General features: G+C 33.2%; 1 protein-coding gene and 1 pseudogene across 2 annotated transcripts; both read left to right on the top strand.

The window, feature by feature from the left end:
* The first annotated feature begins 7357 nt into the window (after nt 1-7357).
* LOC148554467 (uncharacterized) lies at nt 7358-10884 on the top strand. Its single transcript, XM_088490333.1, has 9 exons — nt 7358-7513; nt 7621-7870; nt 8006-8071; nt 8558-8675; nt 8946-9278; nt 9591-9756; nt 9943-10042; nt 10322-10652; nt 10728-10884. Exons 1-9 carry the CDS (start codon nt 7358-7360, stop codon nt 10882-10884), a joined length of 1677 nt encoding a protein of 558 aa, XP_088346459.1.
* An 8627-nt stretch (nt 10885-19511) lies between these two features.
* Nucleotides 19512-21997, top strand: LOC107645521 (geranylgeranyl diphosphate reductase, chloroplastic-like; annotated as a pseudogene). Its single transcript, XR_015886082.1, has 2 exons — nt 19512-20263; nt 21110-21997. The product of XR_015886082.1 is annotated as a geranylgeranyl diphosphate reductase, chloroplastic-like (transcript).
* The last annotated feature ends 4075 nt before the right edge of the window (nt 21998-26072 follow it).

The following is a 26072-nucleotide window of genomic DNA, read 5'->3' as shown; positions in this document are numbered from 1 at the left end:
TGTGAATGAAGCATTGTTATGTATTTAATGACAAAATAGAAATGGAATTTTATGTTCTCTTGGTAATGATATATCTTATAAAAAAATTTTAAAATCGAGATTATATAAAAGAGGAGGTATAACTTATGACCAAATAAGTATCAGAAGAGCATAGTTTGATCAAATTGGTCAAGCAGTTATGAGTTTGTATATGAAGACAAGATCAGGAACTGGCTCTAATAACTATATATGTAGTATGCACTTCCATTAGTGAATAAATTTAAGTGTATAGTTCATTTGTAAAAATATTGAATGCAAAATAATAACTTCGCCTCTCAATGATTATCTTTTTTGTTTCCATGAAAATAAAAATAGATGAGATGTTATGATATGACAAAAGAAAATCTAATAGAACCTTTTGTGGTTCTTGCACTTGACAGAGGACCCACAAATAAGTAATTCATTAAGTAATTCATAGTCATTAATCCTTGTCAATATCACAGCATTAGCAATAGCAGTATCTGTATCATACTTTAAATACCCTAGATAACATAGTTTCAAAATATTCTAAACCAAAACAGATTACTCTACATAACATAGTAACAAAATATCAAAAGAGCATAGTTTGATCAAATGCTCTCCATAAAATATGTTCTACACAACTTCCAGTCAACATTGTAAATCGTTTTCTATTTTGTTATTGGTGGTTTGAAGCCCGGGGTGGGGACGAATTTCATAAACTCTGCCAAGCGTGCAGCTGTCCCAGAACTTGCTCCTTGCATTGGATCCACCTTGGAAGTTGTTTCCTCTTAGATTACAGCTTGTCAGGCCTTGTCACCTGTTGTAGAGGTGGAGGTGGGTCTGATGGAGGGCCCTAGTGAAATTGTTAACAGAATTAGTGACCAATACAACCCAATAAAAACCAATCAATATATTATCAAATAGTATCAATCAATTGGATCTACCCAACATTTACTCATGTATTATAAACCAATACAAACCAGTTAATAGTTAATCAAATATTAGAAACCAATCACTATCTGTTCCTGATTTTCTGGCTCTGAGTAAGTGAGTTGGGTGAGTACAATCTCTGAAGCGTGTGCATCATCAACAACTTGCCCTGGTGCTAATGGAGCATTTTCATTAATCTCAGCAGCTTGGGTGTCAGTAATAGCAGCATTTGCTGGATCTGTAGTCTCTCCAACCTTAGAACCTTTTTCTTTTGCAACAACCGCCGCTGCTGCATTAACAAGGTCATTAGCTTTCCTATGAGCGCAACTCCTCTTTGTATGCCCCCTCGTATCCTAAACCAATGAGCATTATTTTCAAACTTCAAGTGGAAAAACAAATAAGAAAAACTCATTGTCCTGTCTAGAAAAAAAAGAAAAGAGAATAAAAGGGCAAAGATTTTTCACAATTGATTGCCAAAGTAGAACAAAGAAGTTAAAATCTTCACACAATCAATTACATAACTAATAGTCACAAGTATCTGAATACATATATAATTGTTACCAGGCCAAAATGACGTGACATAGTTTCAAAAATTTTAACCACCCGCTGATTAGATATAACACCACAATGCTCAAAATGCACTAAAATCTTGAATATGATCATCTACGACACCTCCAAGCCATAGTGCTAATGTCAATGTCTAAGGAAAATCAAGTAGTTCAGTTTATGATTATCACTTAATTTCAGATGTATAATAAAACACTCATGGTGGTCATTGATGCAGACGATGTTCAGCACAAAAAATATATGTAGTTGTACAGTTATACTATTAGACAAACATAAAAGAATAAAATTGTTCTTTTAAATTGCTGAAGGAGTAATACAATTGTTCTAATAATGGTTACTCCAATAAATAAATATATGTAATTTCAATAGAAAAGTACTGGACAGATATTAAAGAGTTCCATTTATAACAGGTTCTACAATGAGACAGAGGTTTCATTTTTATACTTGAAGTAAAAAGAACGAGAAGAAATAAAGAAAAATAAAGAAAACATAAACAAGGCAATTATTCATGTTTGATCTCTAAATCAATGCATGCAGTATAAACACTAAATGAAAATCTTAGAATGGCTCAATATTTAATTTGTGTCTGTCTACGGTAAGAAACACTTGAGTGTTCTAGCACTTGTTAGTTATTAGTCTTTACTAAAATTGTTGTGAAATATTTTATTTTTACAAGAAATTACCCAGTCAACAATTAAATTAAAATGGGATATGAAGGAATAAAATTGTTATTTTAAAATGGAATATGAAGAATCAATGACTGCTCAAATGGACAAAGAATGGAACGATTAAGTTGATCACAGCCACATACATGCAAAAAATTAAACCCTAACATACAAAAACTCTATCATCATTAACAATCATAATCAACCATATTCTCCCAAAGTTTCACTGATGAAGTAGAGTGAAAAAAAATGAAAAACAACCCACAACCAACATTTTGAGAAAAACAGAGCATGGTATGTTGAGAGCAACAATTTTGTTACTAACCTAATTTTGAAGAGATGGTGACTCCCAAGTAATTAATCTTCACAATGGGGGGTGAAACAAGTAAGAAAAGCTTCAAACCTCCATTACTGCGATACCCATGGTTCTTCTCTGACGGGAACGTATACAAGGGGAGGAGGAGGAAAAGGAAGGGTCAATTGGGTTTTACTTTTGAAGTGGTTAATGTTTGGATTTTCATTTAACCCATTTCTCATGTCAACGACGTTGTTTCTAAATATTTCGGTGCCAACAGTAAAACGGCGTCATTTTGAGAGTGCTAGGTGTCATTTAAAATTGCCAGGTCAGCTCTCCGGTGACGGAAAACGATATAAGGGCCAATTTGAGGCGCGGGTCAAAATTTCAGGGTACAATTAGAGTCAATTGAAACCATGAGGGCTAAATTGAGTCAGGGATCAAATTTCAGGGGTCAATTTGAGTATTAACTCATTGTAACACTCTTATTAAGGGAATATTAGGCTTCTGGTTGCGCTACTCTAATAGCAACGTAGATATTACGAATTTCATATAACTCTCATATATTTAATAATAAAATAGGAGTCTTTAATTTGAACCGTATAGATTTTTTTCTCGAAAAATCGAAAATATTTTTTTTAATAACGTACACACACAAAATAAGAGTCTTTTATAGAAATAATTCACAAACATTACATATTACAACACACACAAAATAAGAGCCTTTATACAAATAATTCACAAACATTACATATTACAGCGATGAGCATGACGGAACGGCAACGGTGCGCGAAGACAACCCCTCCAACTTGCGCGAGCTCCCTCTCCCCCCTCTGGTTCCTCCAGCGACGACGACGTTTCCCCTCTCCTCCTGGCTAGACGACGACGACGACGACGAAAATTCCAGCAGTGGCTCTGGCTTAACGGCGATGCTTCCCTCTCCGTGATATTCTCACCTCTCAACGGCACAGCGACGGCAACGGTAGCAGTGACGCTCACCACACTGTCTCCCTCTCCTTCCCTTCTCCCTTTCTTCTTCCCCCTCTCCATTTCTCCCTCTCTTCTCTTTTCTTTTTCTTTTTTGCTTCTTCGTGCATGGGTAACATGGGGTGATGGCGGCTGTTAGTGCTGGTGGGTGAGTGTGTGAGTGTGTTAGGGTTTTGATTTGGGAAAAAAGAGTAGAGGTAGGTAGATAATTTTTAATAAAAAATAGGGCTAATATAGTAATTGAAAAATCAGTTTTAAATCCAATAAAATTATCTTTAATCAAAATACTATTTATTCATCAAATTATTATTCATTCTCAAATAAATATTCTAATTCAATAATTAAAGATAACGAAATTAATTTTCTTTTATTTATAAGATAAGGTTCAAAATCTAAATATTTAAATTAAAACATATAAAATTCTTATTATTTTTCAATTACTAAAATTTTAAATTATAATAAAGAAATTGTCTAATTTAATATAAAAATCTCTGAAAATATAATTATGAATAAATATAATAAATTATAAATAATTTGTTATTTAATTTTTAAAAATCTGATACATTTGTTTTTTGCTGTGCCGTTTTTAATTATTCAGAAATTAGATGAGTATTATTGCTCTTGCAAGTGTTAATTAGCTTAGAAATTTTGTTAGTGAGATTTGCGATTGAAAGAAAAAAGCTCTAGTGAGTCGGACAATTTATTGTGTGAAAAAACCAATTATATGTGAGTTTTAGTTATCTATAGAAAAATATTATGTAATTGAGAGATGCTTGAATATTGAGTTGAGAGTTCAATTAAAAAAACATTTAAGAGGCCATATTTTTTACTTCAGTTTTGGTTTTTTTGTAATGATTTTTTTTAACGCTAATTTATTTGTTTGCTTGTATGAAAGATTAATTTGCTGATATTATTTGTTAATCACAATGTTTTAGTGCTGCCTTATCGTTCTATTTTCATATTTGTATTGAGGATTTGTTCGTTTTTTATTGGTGATTTTAGCTGTATATCAATTATTTGGTATGCAATCTTATGATTTTAGTTTGATAGTCTTATAATATTGGATGTATAATCTTATAAATTTGGAATTGTAAATGAATTTCAAATGTGTTGATAAAATAATTAGTATGCATTATTATCATTTTGGATGTGTAAAAAAATCATTCGGGTGTATATTTAAGTCTAATTTCCTGTATCTAACATACAGTCGATACCCAAAAATGCCAATAAGAAAAAAGTTACTTGTGCTGGGAAAAAACAAGACTAATAATAAAATTAAATATTACAATTTCATTTCTCTTTTGAATTTTATGTGTCTATGTTGTTCATTCAAAAAGAAAGTTGGAAGGCCGAAGAAACCAAAAAGCCCTAAAAAGGTAGTTCATTTTATAATTTACGAATTTTTGGAGTTAATAAGTGACATATACAATATACTATAAACTAACTATTGTGTCAAATTTTCAAAAGACACTTAATACTCGATATTCTTCAACTGCCATAGCGAATATAATGGAGCATCTAAAGCATAAAGATCCAATCAAATACCAAGAGATTGAGAACATGGGTTTGGGATGCTTCAAGCACATCTCAGGTTGGTCAATAAATTAAGATTTAATAATTGTCCTGATGCAGTCATATAACAAGGATCGCATATACATGGAGGTTGAGACTGAAGACGTACCGGTTAATGCACGTTAGATAAGTCGAGCATTAGGACTCCTTATAAAAGGTAATACTTAAAATATATAATTAATAATATATAATTAATAATATATATATATATATATATATATATATATAAGATTACTATTAATTGTGTAATCTTATAATTTTAAATTTTGGATATGTTAATGAAATAATTAACATGCATTATTATCATTTTAGATATGTAACATTTTTCTAGAATACCTATTTGCAAAATAAGAAAGCCACTACTACTACTTCGTTCAGAATCTCTAGAATTTAAGAAACTTCATGGTTACTGTTACGGATCCGGCCTACGGACTTCACACCCAGAATGGTCTTTGAACCCGGTTACACGGGTCCGAACTACATCCCCTTCTAGAAGGCCCGAAACCGACTCACTAGAACTTCTAACCAACAATCAAATTCAAATACTCTCCTTATCTTGGCCAAACAAGATAAGATAGGATAAATCACCTCCACCTATATAAATGGCAGCCCAGGCCTCCTCAGGTATGTCATTCATTCGACACACCTTATTCTTCTTAGATCTATTTTGACTTGAGCGTCGAAGTGTCTTTGCAGGTACCACTCTCCATTGCTCCAGTCAAATAATCCGATATCCGCTTCGACCCGAAGGTCCCTGATCCATCTTACAACTCGTACCGGAGGCATCCAGTACAGTTACATTTTTGTTTAATATAACAAACATAAAGTATAATAATTATTATGACGATCCTTGGCCTCCACCAAGTGGTGCCTTTATTTGTTATGATAAAAAATTAATTTAATCTTTACTATACATATGAAGCTACTTGCAACTTGTAGAGATCCAATGGCGTTGAACTAGTTTTGGAGAACAAATTAGTGCTTGTACATGTTGGATTTTTTTTCTCTTCTTTGTGAGGCTCAAGCCTAATATTTTGAGGATATTTTTTTGCACCCATTGTGCCACAACCTTAATCATATTTTTTGGGGTCATTGAGAGGTAGAGAGTATAGCCACAAAGTTAGAGAGAAGAAGGAAAAACAGAATTTTTGTTTTTATGCAAAGCAGTAAATTTCAAATAGTATTTTCTCATTCGTTCGCCGCTGGATCGGTTTGAAATTTTAACTTAATGTTCCTCTCATTTTGTTCTTTATTCTGGTCGGTGGAGATGTTGATTAGAGGTTTTCAGTGGGAGAAATTGGCTTCGCAAGAGAGAAAATAGGTTTCCCATTTTTACACAGAGCAGCATTCTTTGAACAGCAGTTTCTCATTCTTTCACCATTGAATCGACGTGAAATTTAGACTGTATTCTTCATTATGAACGGTGAAGATTTTAATTCGAGGTTTGTAGAGGGATAAATAGGCTTTGAACAACAGCTCTATTTTTGGGTACTTTTCATCTTCTTGCTTCTCATTTATAAGCTTTGGTGCTTTGATATTTTGGCTGGTTATATGCACGTTTTTGTGCTTTGTTTGAGACTCTCTTGTACCTCATTTGATTATAGTGGAGCTATTTCATTGGTCTAGACGACCCGTGGTTTTTACTTCTCACATTGAGGGGGGTTTTCCACGTTAAAATCTCGGTGTGTTCTTGTTATTGCTTTACTTGCTATATTTGCTTGTTATAGTTGTTGCCATATTGTGTTGTGAGTGCTTCCATATTGTTCTTGTATTGGACATTTATGTTGTTTCCACTGCTAGGCTCTTTCATATTGGCATCAGAGCTTGTTGGTATTTTTCTGGGCTTGTGATTCTTTGAACAATGGAAGCTAATACTAATACTAGTAGGATGATCACTCTTAATGGTCCTAATTATGATTTGTGGAAGTCAAAGATGGAAGATTTGCTTTATGTCAAAAATTTTCATCAACCAATTTTTGGTACAGAGAAGCCTAATGATAAATCTGATGATGATTGGACTTTGTTGCATAGACAAGTTTGTGGATATATTAGGAAGTGGGTTGACGATAATGTGTTGAACCATATTGTTGGAGAGACACATGCTCGGGCCCTTTGGATTAAGATTGAACAGTTGTATGCTCGAAAAACTGGGAATAACAAGATGTTTTTTATCAAGCAGTTGTTAGCTTTGAAGTACACGAATGGGACATCAATGACAGATCACTTGAATAATTTCTAAGAAATTATGAATCAGTTATCTTCCATGGGTATCAAGTTTGATGAAGAGGTTCAAGGATTGTTACTTCTTGGCTCCTTACCAAACTCGTGAAAAATTCTCAGAATGTCATTGTCCAATTCTACTCCTGATGGTGTAATCTCTATGGATCTTGCCAAGAGCAGTGTTTTGAATGAAGAAATGAGAAGAAAGTCAAAAGGTACATCGACTACGTATTCAGATGTTCTTATTTCTGAGTCAGGGGGAGAAACAAAAGTCGAGGTCCTAAAAGTAGAGATAAAAGCATAAGCAAGTCTCGAAAAAACTATAAAAATATTGAATGCCATCATTGTGGTCAAAAGGGACATGTGAAGAAATTTTGTTGGCAGTTAAAGAAGGGGAAAGCCAAGGCAAGTAAAGACAAGAGCACAAATAAATATGATGATATCAATGAAGACAAAGTTAATGTAACTCATGATGATTTTCTTCTTGTTGAGGAGTTTGAATCTATTAACCTTGTTGATAATAGCACTAGTTGGGTAATTGATAGTGGTGCTTCTATTCATGTTACATCTAGGAGGGATTTGTTTACATCTTATACTCCTGGTAATTTTGGTGAAGTGAAAATGGCTCATCAAGGTATTGCAAAATGTGCTAGTGTTGGACAAGTTTGGTTAGAAACCTCTACCGGTACCAAGTTGACTTTGAAGCGTGTGAAGCATGTTCCAGATATTCGGTTGAACTTACTTTCTGTTGGTAAGTTGTGTGATGAAGACTTAGATAGCTCATTTTCTCGTGATAGTTGGAAGCTCACCAAGGGTTCCATGGTTGTTGCTAGAGGTACTCGACACTCTACTCTTTATTTAACTCAAGCAAAGATTGTGAAAGATGTTATTAATGCTGCTGAGTTTGTTGATGAAACTGATTTATGGCATAAGAGATTATGTCATATGAGTGAGAAGGGCATGAATATGTTATCCAAGAGGAATCTTTTATCTAGTTGTAAGGTTGGTTTACAAAAGTGCAACCATTGCCTTGATGGGAAACAAAACAGGGTTTCTTTCAAGAGTCATCCACCTTCAAGGAAGCCGGAGATACTTGACTTGGTGCATTCTAATGTATGTGGGCCGATGAAGACAAGAACACTTGGAGGGTCTATCTATTTTGTAATCTTTATTGATGATCATTCTAGGAAATTATAAGTTTACACTTTGAAGACCAAAGATCAAGTTTTGAATGTGTTCAAGCAATTTCAAGCTTTTGTTGAAAGAGAAACTGGGAAGAAGTTGAAATGCATTCGTACTCACAATGGTGGTGAGTACTCAGGTCCATTTGATGCTTATTGTAAAGAGCATGATATAAGACATCAGAAGACTCCTCCGAAGACTCCTCAATTGAATGGCTTGGCTGAAAGGATGAGCAGAACATTGGTTAAAAGAGTTAAGTGCTTATTGTCACAATTTGGATTGGTAAAATCCTTTTGGAGTGAAGCTTTGAGCACTGTTGTTCATGTCTTGAACCGGACACCATGTGTTTCCTTGCAATTTGAAGTGCCAGAGAAGGTATGGTCAGGTAAAGATGTTTCTTATGATCATTTAAAAGTCTTTGGATGTAAAGCTTTTGTTCATATTCCCAAAGATGAGAGATCTAAGCTTGATGTAAAGACTAGGCAGTGTATTTTTATTGGCTATGACATGGATGAGTTTGGTTACAGGTTTTATGATCCTGTTAGCAAGAAGGTGATTCGGAGTAGAGATGTTGTCTTTGTTGAAGACCAAACATTGAAGGATATTGATAATGCTGAGAAGCCAATGGTTCAGTCTAGTGATAATTTTTCTGACTTGGATATTACTCCCTCTATGCCTATGGTAGAAGATGGTAGAGTTGAAGCTCAAAATAATGAGCACGATACAAGTGCAGGTGAAGATGGAATAGTTGATCCAATACTTGATGAAGTTGGTAATGATGATCCAGATGAACAACTAGCTTTGGAAATTTCTGCAAATGCACTCAGAAGGTCTATAAGAGAAAGGAAGCATTCATCAAGGTATTCTCCACATGAGTTTCTTTTGTTGACTGATGGGGAAGAACTTGAATACTTTGAAGGGGCTGTTGTAGATGAAAGCAAAGCTCAATGGCTTGAAGCTATGCAAGAAGAAATGAAGTCCTTGCTTGAGAATGATACCTATGAGTTGGTGAAGCTACTAAAGGGTATGCGAGTTTTGAAGAACAAATGGGTATTTTGAATCAAGAATGAAGAACACAATTCTAAGCCTCGGTATAAAGCTAGATTGGTTGTTAGAGGCTTTAGCTAGAGAAAAGGTGTTGATTATGAGGAGATATTTTCTCCTGTTGTGAGGATGTCATCCATTCGTGCTGTGCTTGGATTAGCAGCGTCTCTTGATCTGGAGATTGAGCAAATGGATGTGAAGACAACTTTTCTTCATGGTGATTTAGACAAAGAGATCTACATGGAGCAATCGGAGGGCTTTGTTGTTAAAGGAAAGGAAGATTTTGTGTGCAAGGTTAAGAAGAATCTTTATGGGTTGAAGCAAGCTCCAAGACAGTGGTACAAGAAGTTTGAATCTGTTATGGAGAAGCATGGTTACCGTAAGACAACTTCAGATCATTGTGTATTTGCGCAAAAATGTTTTGATGATGATTTTATCATTCTTTTGCTTTATGTGGATGATATTTTGATTGTGGGCAAGAATGCTTTGAGAATTAATGAGTTGAAGAAACAGTTGAGCAAGTTCTTTGCTATGAAGAACTTGGGTCCTACCAAACAAATTTTGGGCATGACTATTACTCGTTATAGAGATTCCAAGAAGCTTTATTTGTCACAGGAGAAGTACATAAAGAAGGTGCTTCAAAGGTTTGGCATGAATGATGCCAAATGTGTTACTAGTTCTTTTGCTCCTCATTTTAAGTTGAGTACCAAGCAGTGTCCAACCACTGATGAGGAGAAACAAGAAATGGATGAAATTCCTTATGCCTCAGTTGTTGGAAGCTTGATGTATGCTATGGTGTGTACTAAACCAGACATTGCTCATGCGGTTAGTACTGTGAGTCGTTTTCTCTCTAATCCAGGTAAAGAACATTGGAATACTGTTAAATTGATTATGAGATATCTCAAAGGTACAACTAACTTGAGTTTGAGTTTTGGTGGTGAGAAACCTTTGCTAGTTGGCTTTACTGATGCAGACATAGCAGGAGATATTGATTATCGAAAGTCTACTTCAGGTTATTTGGTCAAGTTTGCAGGGGAAGTTATTTTATGGCAGTCAAGGTTACAGAAGTGTGTTGCACTTTCTACCACAAAGGCAGAGTTTATTGCAGCAATTAAAGCATGTAAAGAGTTGTTGTGGATGAAGAAGTTTCTTGTAGCACTTGGTTTCAAGCAAGATCGTTATGTGTTATTGTGTGATAGTCAAAGTGCTATTCATCTTGCCAAGAATTCTACTTTTCATGCAAGATATTAACATATTGATGATAGGTATCACTGGATACGGGATGTGTTAGATTCCAAGTTGTTGAAACTTGAGAAAGTTCACACTGATTACAATGGGGCTGATATGATGACAAAAGCGTTGTCAAGAGATAAGCTTGAAACATGTTGTTTGATCGCCGGAATGGCGAGGGCCTCCACCTAGTCGAGAAGGGGGAGATTTGTTGGGTTTTTTTTCTCTCCTTTGTGAGGCCCAATCCCAACATTTTGAGGGTGTTTCTTTGCACCCATTGTGCCACAACCCTAATCAAATTTTTGGGGTCATTGAGAGGTAGAGAGTGTAGCCACAAAGTTAGAGAGAAGAGGGAAAAACATAATTTCTATTTTTATACAAAGTAGTAAATTTCAAATGGCAGTTTCTCATTCTTTCACCGTTGGATCGGTTTGAAATTTTAACTGCGTGTTCCTCTCATCTTGTTCTTCATTCTGGTTGATGGAGATGTTAATTGGAGGTTTTCAGTGGGAGAAATTGGCTTCACAAGAGAGAAAATAGGTTTTCCATTTTTACACAGAGCAGCATTCTTTGAACAGAAGTTTCTCATTTTTTCACCGTTGGATCGACGTGAAATTTGGACTGCAGATTTTGCACATTTTTTCCTTAATTATGAATGGTGAAGATTTTAATTGAAGGTCTATAGAGGGAGAAATAGGCTTTGAATAGCAGCTCTATTTTTGGGTATTTTTCATCTTCTTGCTTCTCATTTATAAGCTTTGGTGCTTTGATGTTTTGGCTGGTTATATGCACGTTTTTGTGCTTTGTTTGAGACTCTCTTGTATCTTATTTGATTATAGTGGAGCTATTTCATTGGTCTGGACGACCCGTGGTTTTTACCTCTCACATTGAGGGGGTTTTTCACGTTAAAATCTCAATGTGTTCTTGTTATTACTTTACTTGCTATATTTGCTTGTTATAGTTGCTGTCATATTGTGTTGTGAGTGCTTCCATATTATTCTTGTCTTGGATATTTGTGTTGTTTCTGCTGCTAGACTCTTTCAGTACATTGGAATACTCAGTAAAAAATATTAATAAATAATAAATACGTTTAATAATTCTGTAGGTCCTTATAATTTTACTGGATTTTCAATTAAGTTCTTATACTTTTTTTTTTCATTTTAATTAAGTCCCTATACCATTTAATTTTTTTCAATTAGATCTCAGCCTTTATAAAAACGTCTAAAATAATAGAATATTCTGTTAAATATATTAGACTTAATTGGGACATCTAAATATTTTCTAAATTTTAAAATCATCCCATTAATTTTCGTCTTTAATGCTTCTTTAGTACCAATTCATTCCATAACATAATCCTTTACCATGTCTTTATTTCCACCACCAACCCCTGCCGGAACCACCGCCATTACTGCCATTCTTCTTCTTCTAATTCCCACTCTCCATACTCCCCCATCCAACAACACGCTACCTTTCTCCAACCCACCTCCGGCGAAGTCTCCACAGTCGCCGAAGACGCATATGAATCCAAAACCTTCACTGCTGCAAAACTCTTCCTCTTCTGATTCCCACTCGCCACACTCTCCACCATCGAACCACGATCACACTCTTCATCACTACCCCCGCCACCACCACAACCACCACCACTATGAACTATCTCCTCCACCACCACTCTTCATCGAACCACCGCCATTATTGCCATTCTTCTTCTTCTGATTTCCACTATCCATACTCACCCCATCCAACAACACGCTACCTTTCTCCAACCCACCTCCAGCGAAGTCTCCACCGTCACCGAAGACGCATATGAATCCAAAACCTTCACTGCTGTAAAACTCTTCCTCTTCTAATTCCCACTCGCCACACTCTCCACCATCGAACCATGATTACACTCTTCATCACCACCTCCCGCCACCTCCACAACCACCACCACTGTGAACTATCTCCTCCACCACCACAACCCTAACCTACTCCTTCACCCTGGCAAGCACAAAATACCCAATTTTAGTCCTAAACTCAGAATCCAACAAAATATTATTCAATTTAATGTCACCATAAAATCACTGAAGGGTCACAACAATGGTGCAAGCACTCCAACCCTTTGGCCACCGAAACGACAACGTCGAAGCACGTTTTCCAGTTTATAAGCTCAGGACACTTGAAGCGCCATTTCTGGCCATGCATCACGCGCCATCGTGTGTTGGGTGGTTCTGTCGCTATGGACGTCATCTTCCTCGGCTGGTTCTGTTCCCCACCACGTACAATCGACGCCGTTCAGAGTTCATGTTCCACATTCAAGTATATTGGTTCCTGAATCAGAAGCTCCAATTGCAAATCTGAAATTATTGTTGTGATTTGAATTTGTTATGGTTTTGTTGCCGACGAGTTTCTCTCTTCCCATTCATTGCCGGTGTCAGTTTCTGAATATTTTAATGTGATATGAGTTCAGTTGGATGATTTGGAAAAGGGTTTCTATTGAAATTCCCTATAAAAAGTGTATATAAGATTTAGAATTCTATGAATTTAGCAGTAGAAATATAAATTTTAATTAGAGGCCACTTCTAGTAATGGAATTAAAGGCTATTTGTAGTCTGATTGAATGCTTGTTGCAGGTTTTAATGCATATTAATTTCTTGTGCTGCTGTTGGTTTTTGACTTTGTTATTATTGGATGGAACTGTGTTGCACATGTTGCATTAGGTCATACTACTAGAGTGTCATCGGTGTACTCCCTCATGAACTCCTTAAGCTTCTCCTTCACACTCTCCTTCAGCTTCACTGCACCATCGGTGGTGAAATTCACCTTAAAGCACGATCTTCATCCCTTCTGCTATGTAGAAAGGGAGTTTGTTGGTAGAGGGATGGTGGTGATGGATGAGGAGGGTGAGGAAATGGTGGACGATGTGGGGGAGTGGTGAAGGACAGTAAGAGTAGAAATTATAAGGGTAGAGTATAGGTAAATAAATAAATTCACACTTCACTAACGCTTTTTAAACGTTTAACATCAATAAAAAATATTTGGTAACAAAAAAATATTAGCAAAAAAAACTAGATCTTGCTTTATTTAGTATTCATTAAATGTTATAACAATTAATAAATACTAAATAAGGCAAATTTCTGCTTATTTTTTTTATTTCCCTAGCATTACCGAACGTCAATAAAGACTTAATTGAAAAAATTAAATGGTATAAGAATTTAATTAAAAAAAGTATAGAGACCTAATTAAAAATTTGGTGAAACTATAAAGATCTACAAAGTAATTAAACCTGATAAATAATTCACTGCTACAAATAGTGTTGCTAACTTGCTATATATAATGAATCTTTGTGATATGGTATGATTGATATCATAATTGTATAATCTTATAAATTAGGAATTGTGAACAAATTATATGGATTTGAGTTTCAGATGTGTTGATGTATAGTTTTTCTCTAGTAATACTTCTCTCACTCCTGTGCTTCTATTTTACAGGTGATAGTTTTTTAAAGTTAGATATGAAAAAGCATCGTCAACTCATAAACACATTTGAAGGCAGAACCCAAAAAGAAGTTAAAGACCATGTAATAAGATGTTCAGTTGCAATTGAACCAGAAAAGGAGGAATATACTTTATAATGCTTGTGATGAAGGTCTTCCTGTTTGCTACCAGTAATAAGTACATTACTATATCATTCATCTCGAGCATGATAGACATGCATAATCCAATGCAATTTTTTTAGCGTAGATACATCTATGATTGTGTTAAGGGGGGCATAAGAAAATTTCAGGAAGATGGCATAAAAACTATTGATGAATGCATGTTTGCTCTCTTAGTAAGTTAAGCCACATCACTTGATATATTTAGACTCACTTGAACGTTAGTGTTGAATTGCTGATGTTTTTTGTGGCAGATACTCTACTTGCATACCAACAAACACAGTGACCTTAAACCATGGATGAGGGAATGGACTATAATAGCAGCCTTGAACCATGGACGAGGGAATGGACTCTTGCTACGCTTAGAGAATTAGTAAAGGAAGAAGAAGTTCAGGAATCGGTATAGATGGATATGTAAATGTATTTATTTTTTTTACTATGGACCTTTGTTTGAGAGTTAATGTATAATGTTAACAGGGCCTAATTTAGAAGATTGATGAGTTAAGAAAATCCGAAAGGAAAAAGGCTAACATGGATGTACCACGAAAGAGAACGCCTAATTAACGATGGGGTGCACAAGTGAGATCTCGGATTAAAGAACAAACAAGAAAAAAAAATTGTTGAGGAGTCAGACAAAGAAGAATTACTAACTAAAACTGACACAAGCGACAAAGAAGGGTGTCATAGAAAGAACCCAAGCTCAACATCCTCCAAAAAAATGAATGTTGCCTCTTCTTGAGATGACTCGTTCAATGGTAACAAAGACAGTCAGAAACAGACAAGTTTAAATGATAATATAGTTTAGAATTAGATTTATTTGTATAATTTTGGATGTGTGTAAGTAATTACTTGTGTGCTATTGTGTAATTTTGTGTTCAAATAAATACGTTTTTATTATATTATATTGATTTAAAAGACTTTGTGTGTGTAGTCATGAGCTCCAAGAGGAGGTTGTTGCTAATTGTGGAGCACCTAATCCCATGAGCAATGAAGAACACCATGTTGTCAATGTATTGGATGAAAAGTAAGTACATATACTTCTTATTACTGTTACAATTTAACTATACGATATGTACACTACTATTGAACCTGTGATAGTGTGAAACTTTTTAGATTGACTGCTCATTTTTTATTTGTGAGGTGCAGGACATCAGAAGTGTTCAATGGCAGCAAAGACCGTCTAGGACAAACAAGTTTGAATGATGATATAGTTTAGAATTAGATTTATTTGTATGATTTTGGATGTATGTAAGTAATTACTTGTGTGCTATTGTGTAATTTTAGATGTGTTTTAATAAGTACGTTTTTATTATATTATATTGAGCTAAAGAACTTTGTGTGTGTAGTCATGAGCTCCAAGAGGAGGTTGTTGTTAATTGTGGAGCACTTAGTCCTATAAGCAACGAAAAACACCATGTTGTCAATGTATTGGGTGAAAAATAAGTTCATATACTTATTATTGATGTTACAATTTAATTATACGATATGTACACTAGTATTGAACCTGTGATAATGTAGAATTTTGTAGATTGACTGTTCATTTTTTATTTGCGATATGCAGGATGGATATCCGGGTGTTTAAATATAGTTGTGTATTCCGGATCCCACGAAAGTGTGAGGAATGTGGATGGCGGCAAGATTGATCATGGAATACCCAAGATGATGCTAACGACTATAATAGGCTTTCCCCAAAAATCACATATGTCAATAACACTCCACTAAGGCTTTGCTCGAGTGATCATCCGACTTGATTTTGATGAAGATGAGAAAGAAAAGGTGTACAAATGGGTAATGGATGACAGCAATCCCTTGGATGAAATAATCCTATGGTACCGCATACACTATATGTTGGACCTAATACGAAGAGACCTGAAGACATTAAAAAAAGGAATGGGTCGATGGATCGGGTAATGTACCTAATAAAGAATAGTTATGGATTTATGATTTTGACCCTTTTTTTAATCTTTTTTTATGCGCTTTATGCTTTTATGCATGTGCAGGTGATAGAGTGCATGTGTGTCATCTTTAATGAGCTCTCAGCCAAGAGATTTCAAGAAGAATTCTACTATGTTAACCCGATGATACTGCTACGGCGAACACCTATCAATATTACTTTTTACTTGTGTTTAGATCGATACACATAGTAATAAACTAATTTGGACTAAATATGTACATGGACGGGTTATGACACCGATGAATGTTAAAAAAATTCAAAAAGACAAACACAGGCCGGAGTATGTGGGGTTAGCACAATGCTGGAGAATAAGATTTAATTTGTTTGTTCAACAAGGTAGAGACGGTTAAGAGACATACATTATATCTCTATAAATATTACATCCAACAAGTATAAAATTTTGTGTGCATGCCTTTTGTATCTTTGTACATGTATTTAAAAATGACTTTACTAGGTAGACAATGACTTTTGTGAACAATAGACTCTAAAATTGGCCCAATGAAGTAAAAATACACTACAACCCCAAATTACTCACCTAAATCTTAATATTAGGATAACCATTCGTACACCTATTAAATTGAAGTTTGAACATTCGATAATCGATATATCCATTGTTCACATTGTTTAGTACATTACTTACTCTTGACTACCTATTTAGACTTCTCTTAGTGATTATAGGATAGAAGTTGATGAATATGCGGTAAATAAGCAAAAACACGATCAATAAGATTTTAAAGCATGTCTAAATAAAACTAATAACCATTTGCTTTTCAATAATTATTTTGGTGTGTTCTCTTGTCCGGATTACAACATCCAGAAAGAGGGCGTAGTATACTTTTATTGTGAGTCTTGTAACTTCGTGGTACTCTTCTAACGCATGCATTTTTTAGTAACAAGTACCTTCTCAACAACTATGGCTTCAAGTACCCGATCTTTTTAACTATGTGCCACATGACAGCATGTTCTTTGTTTAGTTATGTTGTCATAGGGTGGATGAAGGTGGTCCCTTTGCAAACCATACTATATAGGATTTAGTTTTTCAAGATGTTTGCTTTGAGTCTTGTTTTATGTCTCTATTGTATTTGGAAATATGTAGTTGAAGTACCTTTGTATGTTGTTTAACTAGGCAATTGGTGCCACATCGTCTTTTTTGCTACCAATTTTATTTACCTAATGACGACGTTTAATATAGAGGTTTGGCTCACATGTCTCGTACTTGTTCCAGTTGCATTGGGATCATCAATGCCAGTGAAGTAGGGAATGAAGTATGTGGAACAAAGTTATGGATTTGAAGTTAACCGAGTTTTAGTTCAATTCTATTGATCTCTTGATTGGTTAATCAGAACCGCGTCTGTACATAAAAAAGGGATATTTTAGAGATGGCTTTATTGCCTTAATTGGCAGCTTAAAATTCTACTAGATTTAGGTCACTTATAGTTGTTTTTTCGCATGACATATCTTGATTGTCATGTCAACCTTTTCTAACTCCTATCAATGGAAGTACTTTTTTTTTTTTTTTAACAAATGTATACCTTTATAACAATTTTAAATTTATTGAAAATATTTGTATCGGTACTAAAATTTGGAACACTTTTTTAACCACGACAAAAAAAATGGTAATATTTTATGTGATTAAGTATTTATTTAGGTGAAATTCATAAAATTTTAAAAGATTTGTTTAAATGATATTTTTCACATCATAAATAAATAAATAAGTACTTTTATTTGATTGTACTCAAACATAATTAATAAATAAAAATATTTTTTTATATAAGATATCCAAAAATAAAATTATTTTATCTTTTTAAAAGATTTTTTAAAAAAAATATAATTTTAAAAAAGATTTTTTTTAGAAGATCACCCAAAACAAATCCTAAATCTTTCTAAAAACATCTTATTCTATCTTTTAAAATTTGTTTTTTTGACATGGATAGTTACTATAATTGTGTTATGTAATTAGTATAATTAATAATTATAGAGTTCTTCTTATGTACTCTTACTAAAAATGAGTATAATTGACAAAATTTACTTAAATTTAAAGTCAATTTAAATAGATTTATAAGCATTTTTTATTCTATAAAAAATTATAGCATTAATATTTGATATAATTTTTAAAATTAATTTTCAACCTTTTAAAAAATTATTTAAAATACTTACGGAGAAATTAAAAAAAAAGTTATTTTTTTATAATATAAAAATTTTTTTTATCATTTTTTTAAATAAATATTTTTATAACTAAAAAATCAAACATAAAATAATTTATTTATAAACTATTTTTAATATAAATTCTTATATTTTAAAATTTTATTTCAAAAGAGTTTAATTAAATTTTTTTTATCTAAATTGACTCTTTATTTTATAGGTTATTTTATTCTTTTTCAACTTTAGAAATTATCTAATTTATTTAATTATTTAATAAAATTCTTTTTATTAGATTACACACTTTTAAAAAAATATTACATAATTATTAATAGAGGAGTGCTAGAGACAAGTAAGTTTTGTGATTTGTAGCCATCAATTAGTCATTATTAGTATTTTTAATGGTGTGAGTCTAATAACGTGGGATTATTCACTTTTCTCTTAATAGTTAAGTGTTGGCCAAATTTTAATAAAAGTGCTGGCCTCCTAAACTTTCTCTAATTAATATAAGTTATTAAATTATATTTAAATTTATTAATCATCAAAACTTAAGATTAAGTATATCCTTATAAAATTATAATTCATACTTCTATTTCGGTTCAACGAATACTTGTATTGGAGACAGACAGAAAAAATTTGTTTATAGATTTATCACTATATTTGATAATAAATTTTTTTTCAAGTATTGGAGATAATTTATTCACAACTTTTATGTTAATGCGATTTTTTCTAGTGTTATTACTCTGTTAATTAATTGAAAATGAAAACACTAATTTTAATATTTAGATTAATCAAATAACGTCTGTAAACTTTTAGTATGTGATAGGTCTTTAAAAAAGAGTTTGGTCAGTTTCAATTGAACATGGGAACTGGAAAGTGAGTTAGAAATTTAACACCTACAAACAGAATTTGCACAACGTGGCAACCTATCAACCACTTAAAATCCTATAGGCACTTCCAAGCTTCAAAGGCGCAATATCACAAACATTATCCACATAAAATCTCCGGCCTCAATTCTCCTATCTAACGGCCACAAACGCCCCAAAATCTCTTGTCATATCCACAATCACCAACAAAACTCATATTCACACTAAAATAGACAAAATATCAAAACTTAAAAACAAAAATCACCCACACTCACACTCACTAGCACCATGAACTCTATGGTTCTCAAATCCTTCATCGGACTCCGCAAATCCTCATCGGAACCCACCCATTTTGCCGTCCACCAGAAGTATGCCACCATCAGCTTTCCCCAAAAGCTCAAGGTCATTGCCGAAAAAACCAGTCCCAAGCTCCAAGGCCGCAACCTGCGTGTCGCTATCGTTGGCGGAGGTCCAGCCGGGGGATCTGCCGCCGAGACCCTAGCAAAGGGAGGCATCGAGACGTTCCTAATCGAACGGAAAATGGATAACTGCAAGCCGTGCGGGGGCGCCATTCCACTATGCATGGTGGGAGAGTTTGACCTGCCATTAGACATAATCGACCGACGCGTGACGAAGATGAAGATGATATCACCGTCGAACGTGGCGGTAGACATTGGAAGGACCTTGAAGCCGCACGAGTACATTGGAATGGTGAGGCGTGAGGTTTTGGACGCGTACCTCAGAGATAGAGCAAAAGAGAACGGTGCCACCATTATTAATGGGTTGTTCTTGAAAATGGATATGCCTAAAGATAAGAACTCACCTTACGTACTGCATTATTCTGGGTATGATGGCAAAACTGGTGGAGTTGGTGAGAAGAGAACGCTGGAAGTTGATGCTGTCATTGGTGCCGATGGGGCTAATTCTAGAGTTGCTAAGGCCATTGATGCTGGTGACTATGAATATGCCATTGCATTTCAGGTATTATCCTCTATATCATCTTAAATTACTTTTTCCTTTTGAATTTCTTCATTTTAGTTTTATTTGGTCTTGCAAATTTCTCTTTAGTAACTTTATAATGTTTGAATGCAATGCTTAGGCAAAATGTACTTATTTCGTTGTCAATAAGTTGATAGAAAAAAGTTTTATTTTTTAATTTTTTTAGTATATTTAATAAATTTTTAGTAATAAAAATAAAAATATTTAAAAAAATACTCAATTTTTATGAAGCTATAATATATATATTTTTAAGATTTTTTAAAAAAAAATAACATAATAAATGAATAAAAAATATTTTTATATTATTATACTTGAACATAATTAATAAATAAAATTTTTTTATGAGATATCTAAATATAAAATTCTTTTTATCTTTTTAAGAGATCTTTAAAAAAAATATATTTTTTTTGGAAGCTCACTCAAACAACTCCTCCTTTCATTTCATTTCATTTCATGATTTTCGTCCTTGTATGTTATTTATGAATTTGGTCTCATTCGGTTTGTTACCTAATTCAAAATGAGAATCTAATGTTAGTGATTACACTTTATGTACTCCTTATATACTCTTATTAAAAAAATTAATTACAATCATAAATCAAATGACTGATTTATGTTGCTAATACAAAATGATCTAGGTAACACGATTTATTATAATCAATAAAAATGCGATATGATAGCATACTCTATGGATTAAATACTTATATTTAATAGAAATTAAATCTCTGCATTACTTGGATTTAGAAGGGTTCAATTTGATTTAGTTCCAATGTAAGTTGTTTTAAGAATTGTAAAATTCTGATGTTTTGGTAGTGCTATTTGTTTTATTAGGAGAGGATAAAGATCCCGGATGAGAAAATGGTGTATTATGAAAATCTTGCGGAGATGTACGTTGGGGATGATGTATCCCCAGATTTCTATGGTTGGGTGTTTCCGAAATGCGACCATGTTGCTGTCGGGACAGGCACAGTAACACACAAGGCAGACATCAAAAAATTCCAGCTAGCAACAAGGAAAAGAGCAGAAGATAAGATCATCGGAGGCAAGATCATCCGAGTGGAGGCGCATCCCATCCCCGAACACCCCCGACCCCGAAGACAGGGAGGGTGGCCCTTGTGGGGGATGCAGCCGGGTATGTGACGAAATGCTCTGGCGAAGGGATCTATTTCGCGGCAAAGAGTGGGAGAATGTGCGCAGAGGCTATTGTGGAAGGGTCGGATAATGGGAAGAGGATGGTGAATGAAGGGGATTTGAGGAAGTACTTGGAGAAGTGGGATAAGACATATTGGCCTACGTACAAGGTGTTAGATGTGCTTCAGAAGGTGTTTTATAGGTCGAATCCGGCAAGGGAGGCATTCGTGGAGATGTGTGCTGATGAGTATGTTCAGAAGATGACATTTGATAGCTACTTGTATAAGACAGTAGTCCCTGGGAATCCATTGGAGGATCTCAAGTTGGCCATTAACACCATTGGGAGCTTGGTCAGAGCAAATGCTATTAGGAGGGAGATGGACAAACTCAATGTATGATCAGTGATCAATCACAGTATACTTATATTATCTATGCCCCTATATATCATGTCGTCTTGATATATACAAGTGATTATAACTATAAGCTAGCTTTAAAATTTACTGCAATCCAATTATCGGCTCTTGGCCAAAGGTTTACCCCTTACAATAGTGGAATGGTAAATTATTTCTCTGAGATTTAGTGATATTACACTATTATTATAGTTAAAACTTAAAAGTGATACTACTATTTCTTGAAGTTTAAGTAAGGATATTTTACATGATACTTTCATATTTTGCAAAATGTAAACACTTAATTCCTTTGAAAAAAAATGACATTAAGTTGATGTAGAAATATAGATAGGACTAATCATGAGTATCTATGCAATGCTCATGTATAAATGGAAAAGTACAGGGTTAACTATGTTATAAACCAACTCTTCTATATATGTGCATTGAATAAATAATTTCATAATAAATTTTAGTATAATAAAATTTAGTGCTAAAATAAGACAAATTAGTTTACTTCAAAATAATAAAAAAAATTATTGCAGACCAAAGTGTCTAATAAAAAATAATCATACTACATGTACTAAAAAAAATTAACCATTAAATCACTTACATGTATAAAATACATATTAAAATATAAAATATATAATAAAAATAAACTAAATATTATATATTTATATATAAATATATATTGATTAATTTAATAATTAATTTTGATATACATATAAAATTTTTTATTCCAAATTTAAATACGTTCCACCAATTTAAATATTTACTCTTTATAAGTTATTACTTGTGTTTCTTTTTCTAGTCTATACCATTCTTTTAGTTAAAAGTATGACTAAAATAATAAATAGGACAATTTACCTAAATAAATAAATTGGGTGAAAGCTTTACTCAAATACACAAAACAGAAATTCCTTACGTACATGTGCATTTTCACACTTCTATGTAAACCGTGGGAAGCTACCACGGTTTCTGATCTTAACATAAACCGTGGTAAGCTACCACGGATTATGGTGTTTGTGGTTTGTGTGTAAACAGTGGCAAGCTCCAACGGTTTACGAAGAGAGAAAGCTAAGCATAAACCGTGGCAAGCTCCCACGGTTTATGAAGGAAGAATTTTTATTATAAACCATTTATTTTTAGATGTTTGATTGCATCAATGTGGTATCATTTAGACTGCGCATGATAATTGTAACAGAATACATGTATATAATAGAAGCTCAAACCGCTTAAACTATCAAATACATAGCAGATAATATATTAGACAATTCTCAAACCTTTTTAACTATCATTTTCTGTTACTTCATTATTGTGTCATGTCATGCACCCATCAAAACTAAATCTAATGTAATCTAATCTTCACTCTCAAATCTCAATACTCACTGCTCAATACACAATAGTAAAACAATTTTGTTAAAACATTCATCGTATTTTTTTTAAGTTTTGGATTATAAAATTAAAGTATCAATTATATGTATAAAATATGTATTAAAATGTAAAATATATAATAATTGATTATATATATATATAATATTTTTTTTTTGAAAAAATACAATATCAAATTTTTGAAATGTTAGACAATGAATACAATAACTTTTAAGGAAATTTTTTTGTTTTTTAGGACAAAAAAAAAATATTCTTCTTAAATTAACATTAGATCTCTGACAAGTACTCTTGAAACCTCATTAGATCTAATGTTAATTTAAGAAGAATATTTTTTTTCTCTTAAAAAGCCAAAAAATTTCCTTAAAAGTTATTGTACTCATTGTCTAACATTTCAAAAATTTGATATTGTATTTTTTCAAAAAAAAATTTATATATATATATAAAATCAATTATTATATATTTTTGTATAAATATATATTATTTTATTTATTTTTAATATATATTTTACATTTTAATATATATTTTATACATATAATTGATACTTTAATTTTATAATCCAAAACTTAAAAAAAATACGATGAATGTGTTAACAAAATTATTTTACTATTGTGTATTGAGCAGTGAGTACTGAGATTTGAGAGTGAAGATTAGATTATATTATATTAGTTTTGTTGGGTGCATGACATGACACAATAATGAAGTAACAGGAAATGATAGTTAAAAAGGTCTGAGAATTGTCTAATATATTATCTGCTATGTATTTGATAGTTTAAGCGGTTTGAGCTTCTATTATATACATGTATTCTGTCACAATTATCATGCGCAGTCTAAATGATACCACATTGATGCAATCAAACATCTAAAAATAAATGGTTTATGATAAAAATTCCTCCTTCATAAACCGTGGGAGCTTGCCACGGTTTATGCTTAACTTTCTCTCTTCGTAAACCGTTGGAGCTTGCCACGGTTTACACACAAACCACAAACACCATAATCCGTGGTAGCTTGCCACGGTTTATGTTAAAATCAGAAACCGTGGTAGCTTCCCATGATTTATATAGAAGTGTGAAAATGCACATGTACGTAAGGAATTTCTGTTTTGTGTATTTTAGTAAAGTTTTTACCCAATTTATTTATTTGGATAAATTGCCCTAATAAATAAAGATAGTTTACCAAAAAAAATTATAGAATGATAACATAAAATAATAAATTTATGTTGCTAGGTCTCTTAGATTACTTAAGCATCCCTTGTTGGTTAGCAGCGGATGTACATGTGTTATCTTACTATAATTTGAAATTTTTTTAAATAGTATATGATAATAATATTTATTTGTTCTTACTAAATTATTGAATTTGACCTTATAATAATTTTTTATTCAATTTTTGATACTTTATAGCCAATTTAAAAATTTTATATTAGATCTCATTAGAATGACCAATTCTCAATTTAAATAAAATTTGTGTTTTCTCTTAGAAATCGACTCGAAAGAATATTATTTATCTTTTTTATATTAGTTTTAATTTTTTTCTGTAACAACCGCATTAATTGAAAGAACTTTTTTAACTATAAATTTCAATAAGAGTCTGCTTTTAATTGTATGAGAAGTAAATTTTTAAATAAGTATTTACTTATTTATATATATATATATATATATATATATATATATATATATATATATATATATATATATATATATATATATATATATATAAGAGTAATACTACACATCTAAGTTTTTCTATGAACTAAGCCTAACTAAATTAAACAATAAGGCTTGGAATAATATTAATCATTAGATTAATTTGGTTGGACTTAGTTAACCAAAAAAACTTGAATGTGTAACATTATTCTATAAAAAAAAGAGATATTTTGATTCTATTGTTAAAAAAAATTACTCACTTTTTTTAAAATATAAAATCTAAATAACAAAATTCTAAATTATATGTTATTATTTAAATTATTATTTTAGTATTTTAATTTGTAAATTAGATATTTTAAAGACTAATCATATTATATGTATATAAAAAACACCTAAATAAAATTTATCTTCTCCAAACCCTAGCAGAGAAAGAGTACGTACTCCGTACTCAGAGAGAATGAGAGAAGGAGAGAGCGGGAACGAGTGTTTGAGGGCGAAACACAGTGAGGATGGCGGCCATGCCGTCGGAAGAGATAAGGGGGAGAGTGTGGGTGGGGGTGCATTCGGTGTCAAGGAGGGTTTTTCACGAGGGGGTTTTTCAAATCCTACAAAGATCTCCTTTAGAGATAAAGTCATTGGTTCAGAGAAATCGAAGGCGTTTGCACTTGCAGGATCTCTATCTGGGGATAGTATAGCCACGGTGGTGGGCAAGCAGGGCGATTCCCAACCTCCATGTGTAAACTTCACTGAAGAAGCCAAGCTTTGTTTGGCAGAGCCTTATCGAGAAGCTTTAGTGATTCTTGATAAAAATTATAGTTACACAGCTCTTTCACACAAGCTTCGGATGGTTTGGCGCATCAAAGGTGGCTTTGATCTGCTTGATGTGGGGTTTGGGTACTTCATGGTAAAATTCGATGCATGTGAAGATCGTGAGAAGGTCATGCTTGGTGGCCCGTGGTTGATTGAGGGGCACTATGTTGCTGTAAAACCGTGGGATATAGATTTTCGGCCATGTGAGCAATCCTTCGGGTCTACGCTTGTATGGGTTCGGATTTCGGGGCTTCCAATCTGGTGCTATCAGGAACAGGCCATGATGCGTATTGCTTCTGCAATAGGAGTTCCCATCAAAGTGGACTTAGCCACTAAATTGGCTGAGAGAGGACGATATGCCCGAGTATGTGTTCAAATAAATTTAGGACTGCCAGTGATCAAGCATATCATTGTGGAAGGCGTAACTCATGTAGT

Source organism: Arachis ipaensis, chromosome B6 (genome assembly GCF_059453495.1).
Source record: "Arachis ipaensis isolate K30076 ecotype BB chromosome B6, ASM5945349v1, whole genome shotgun sequence".
Classification (NCBI taxonomy): Eukaryota; Viridiplantae; Streptophyta; class Magnoliopsida; order Fabales; family Fabaceae; genus Arachis; species Arachis ipaensis.
Note: the sequence above shows the minus strand (reverse complement) of the source record. Positions and strands in the feature narration are given on the sequence as shown.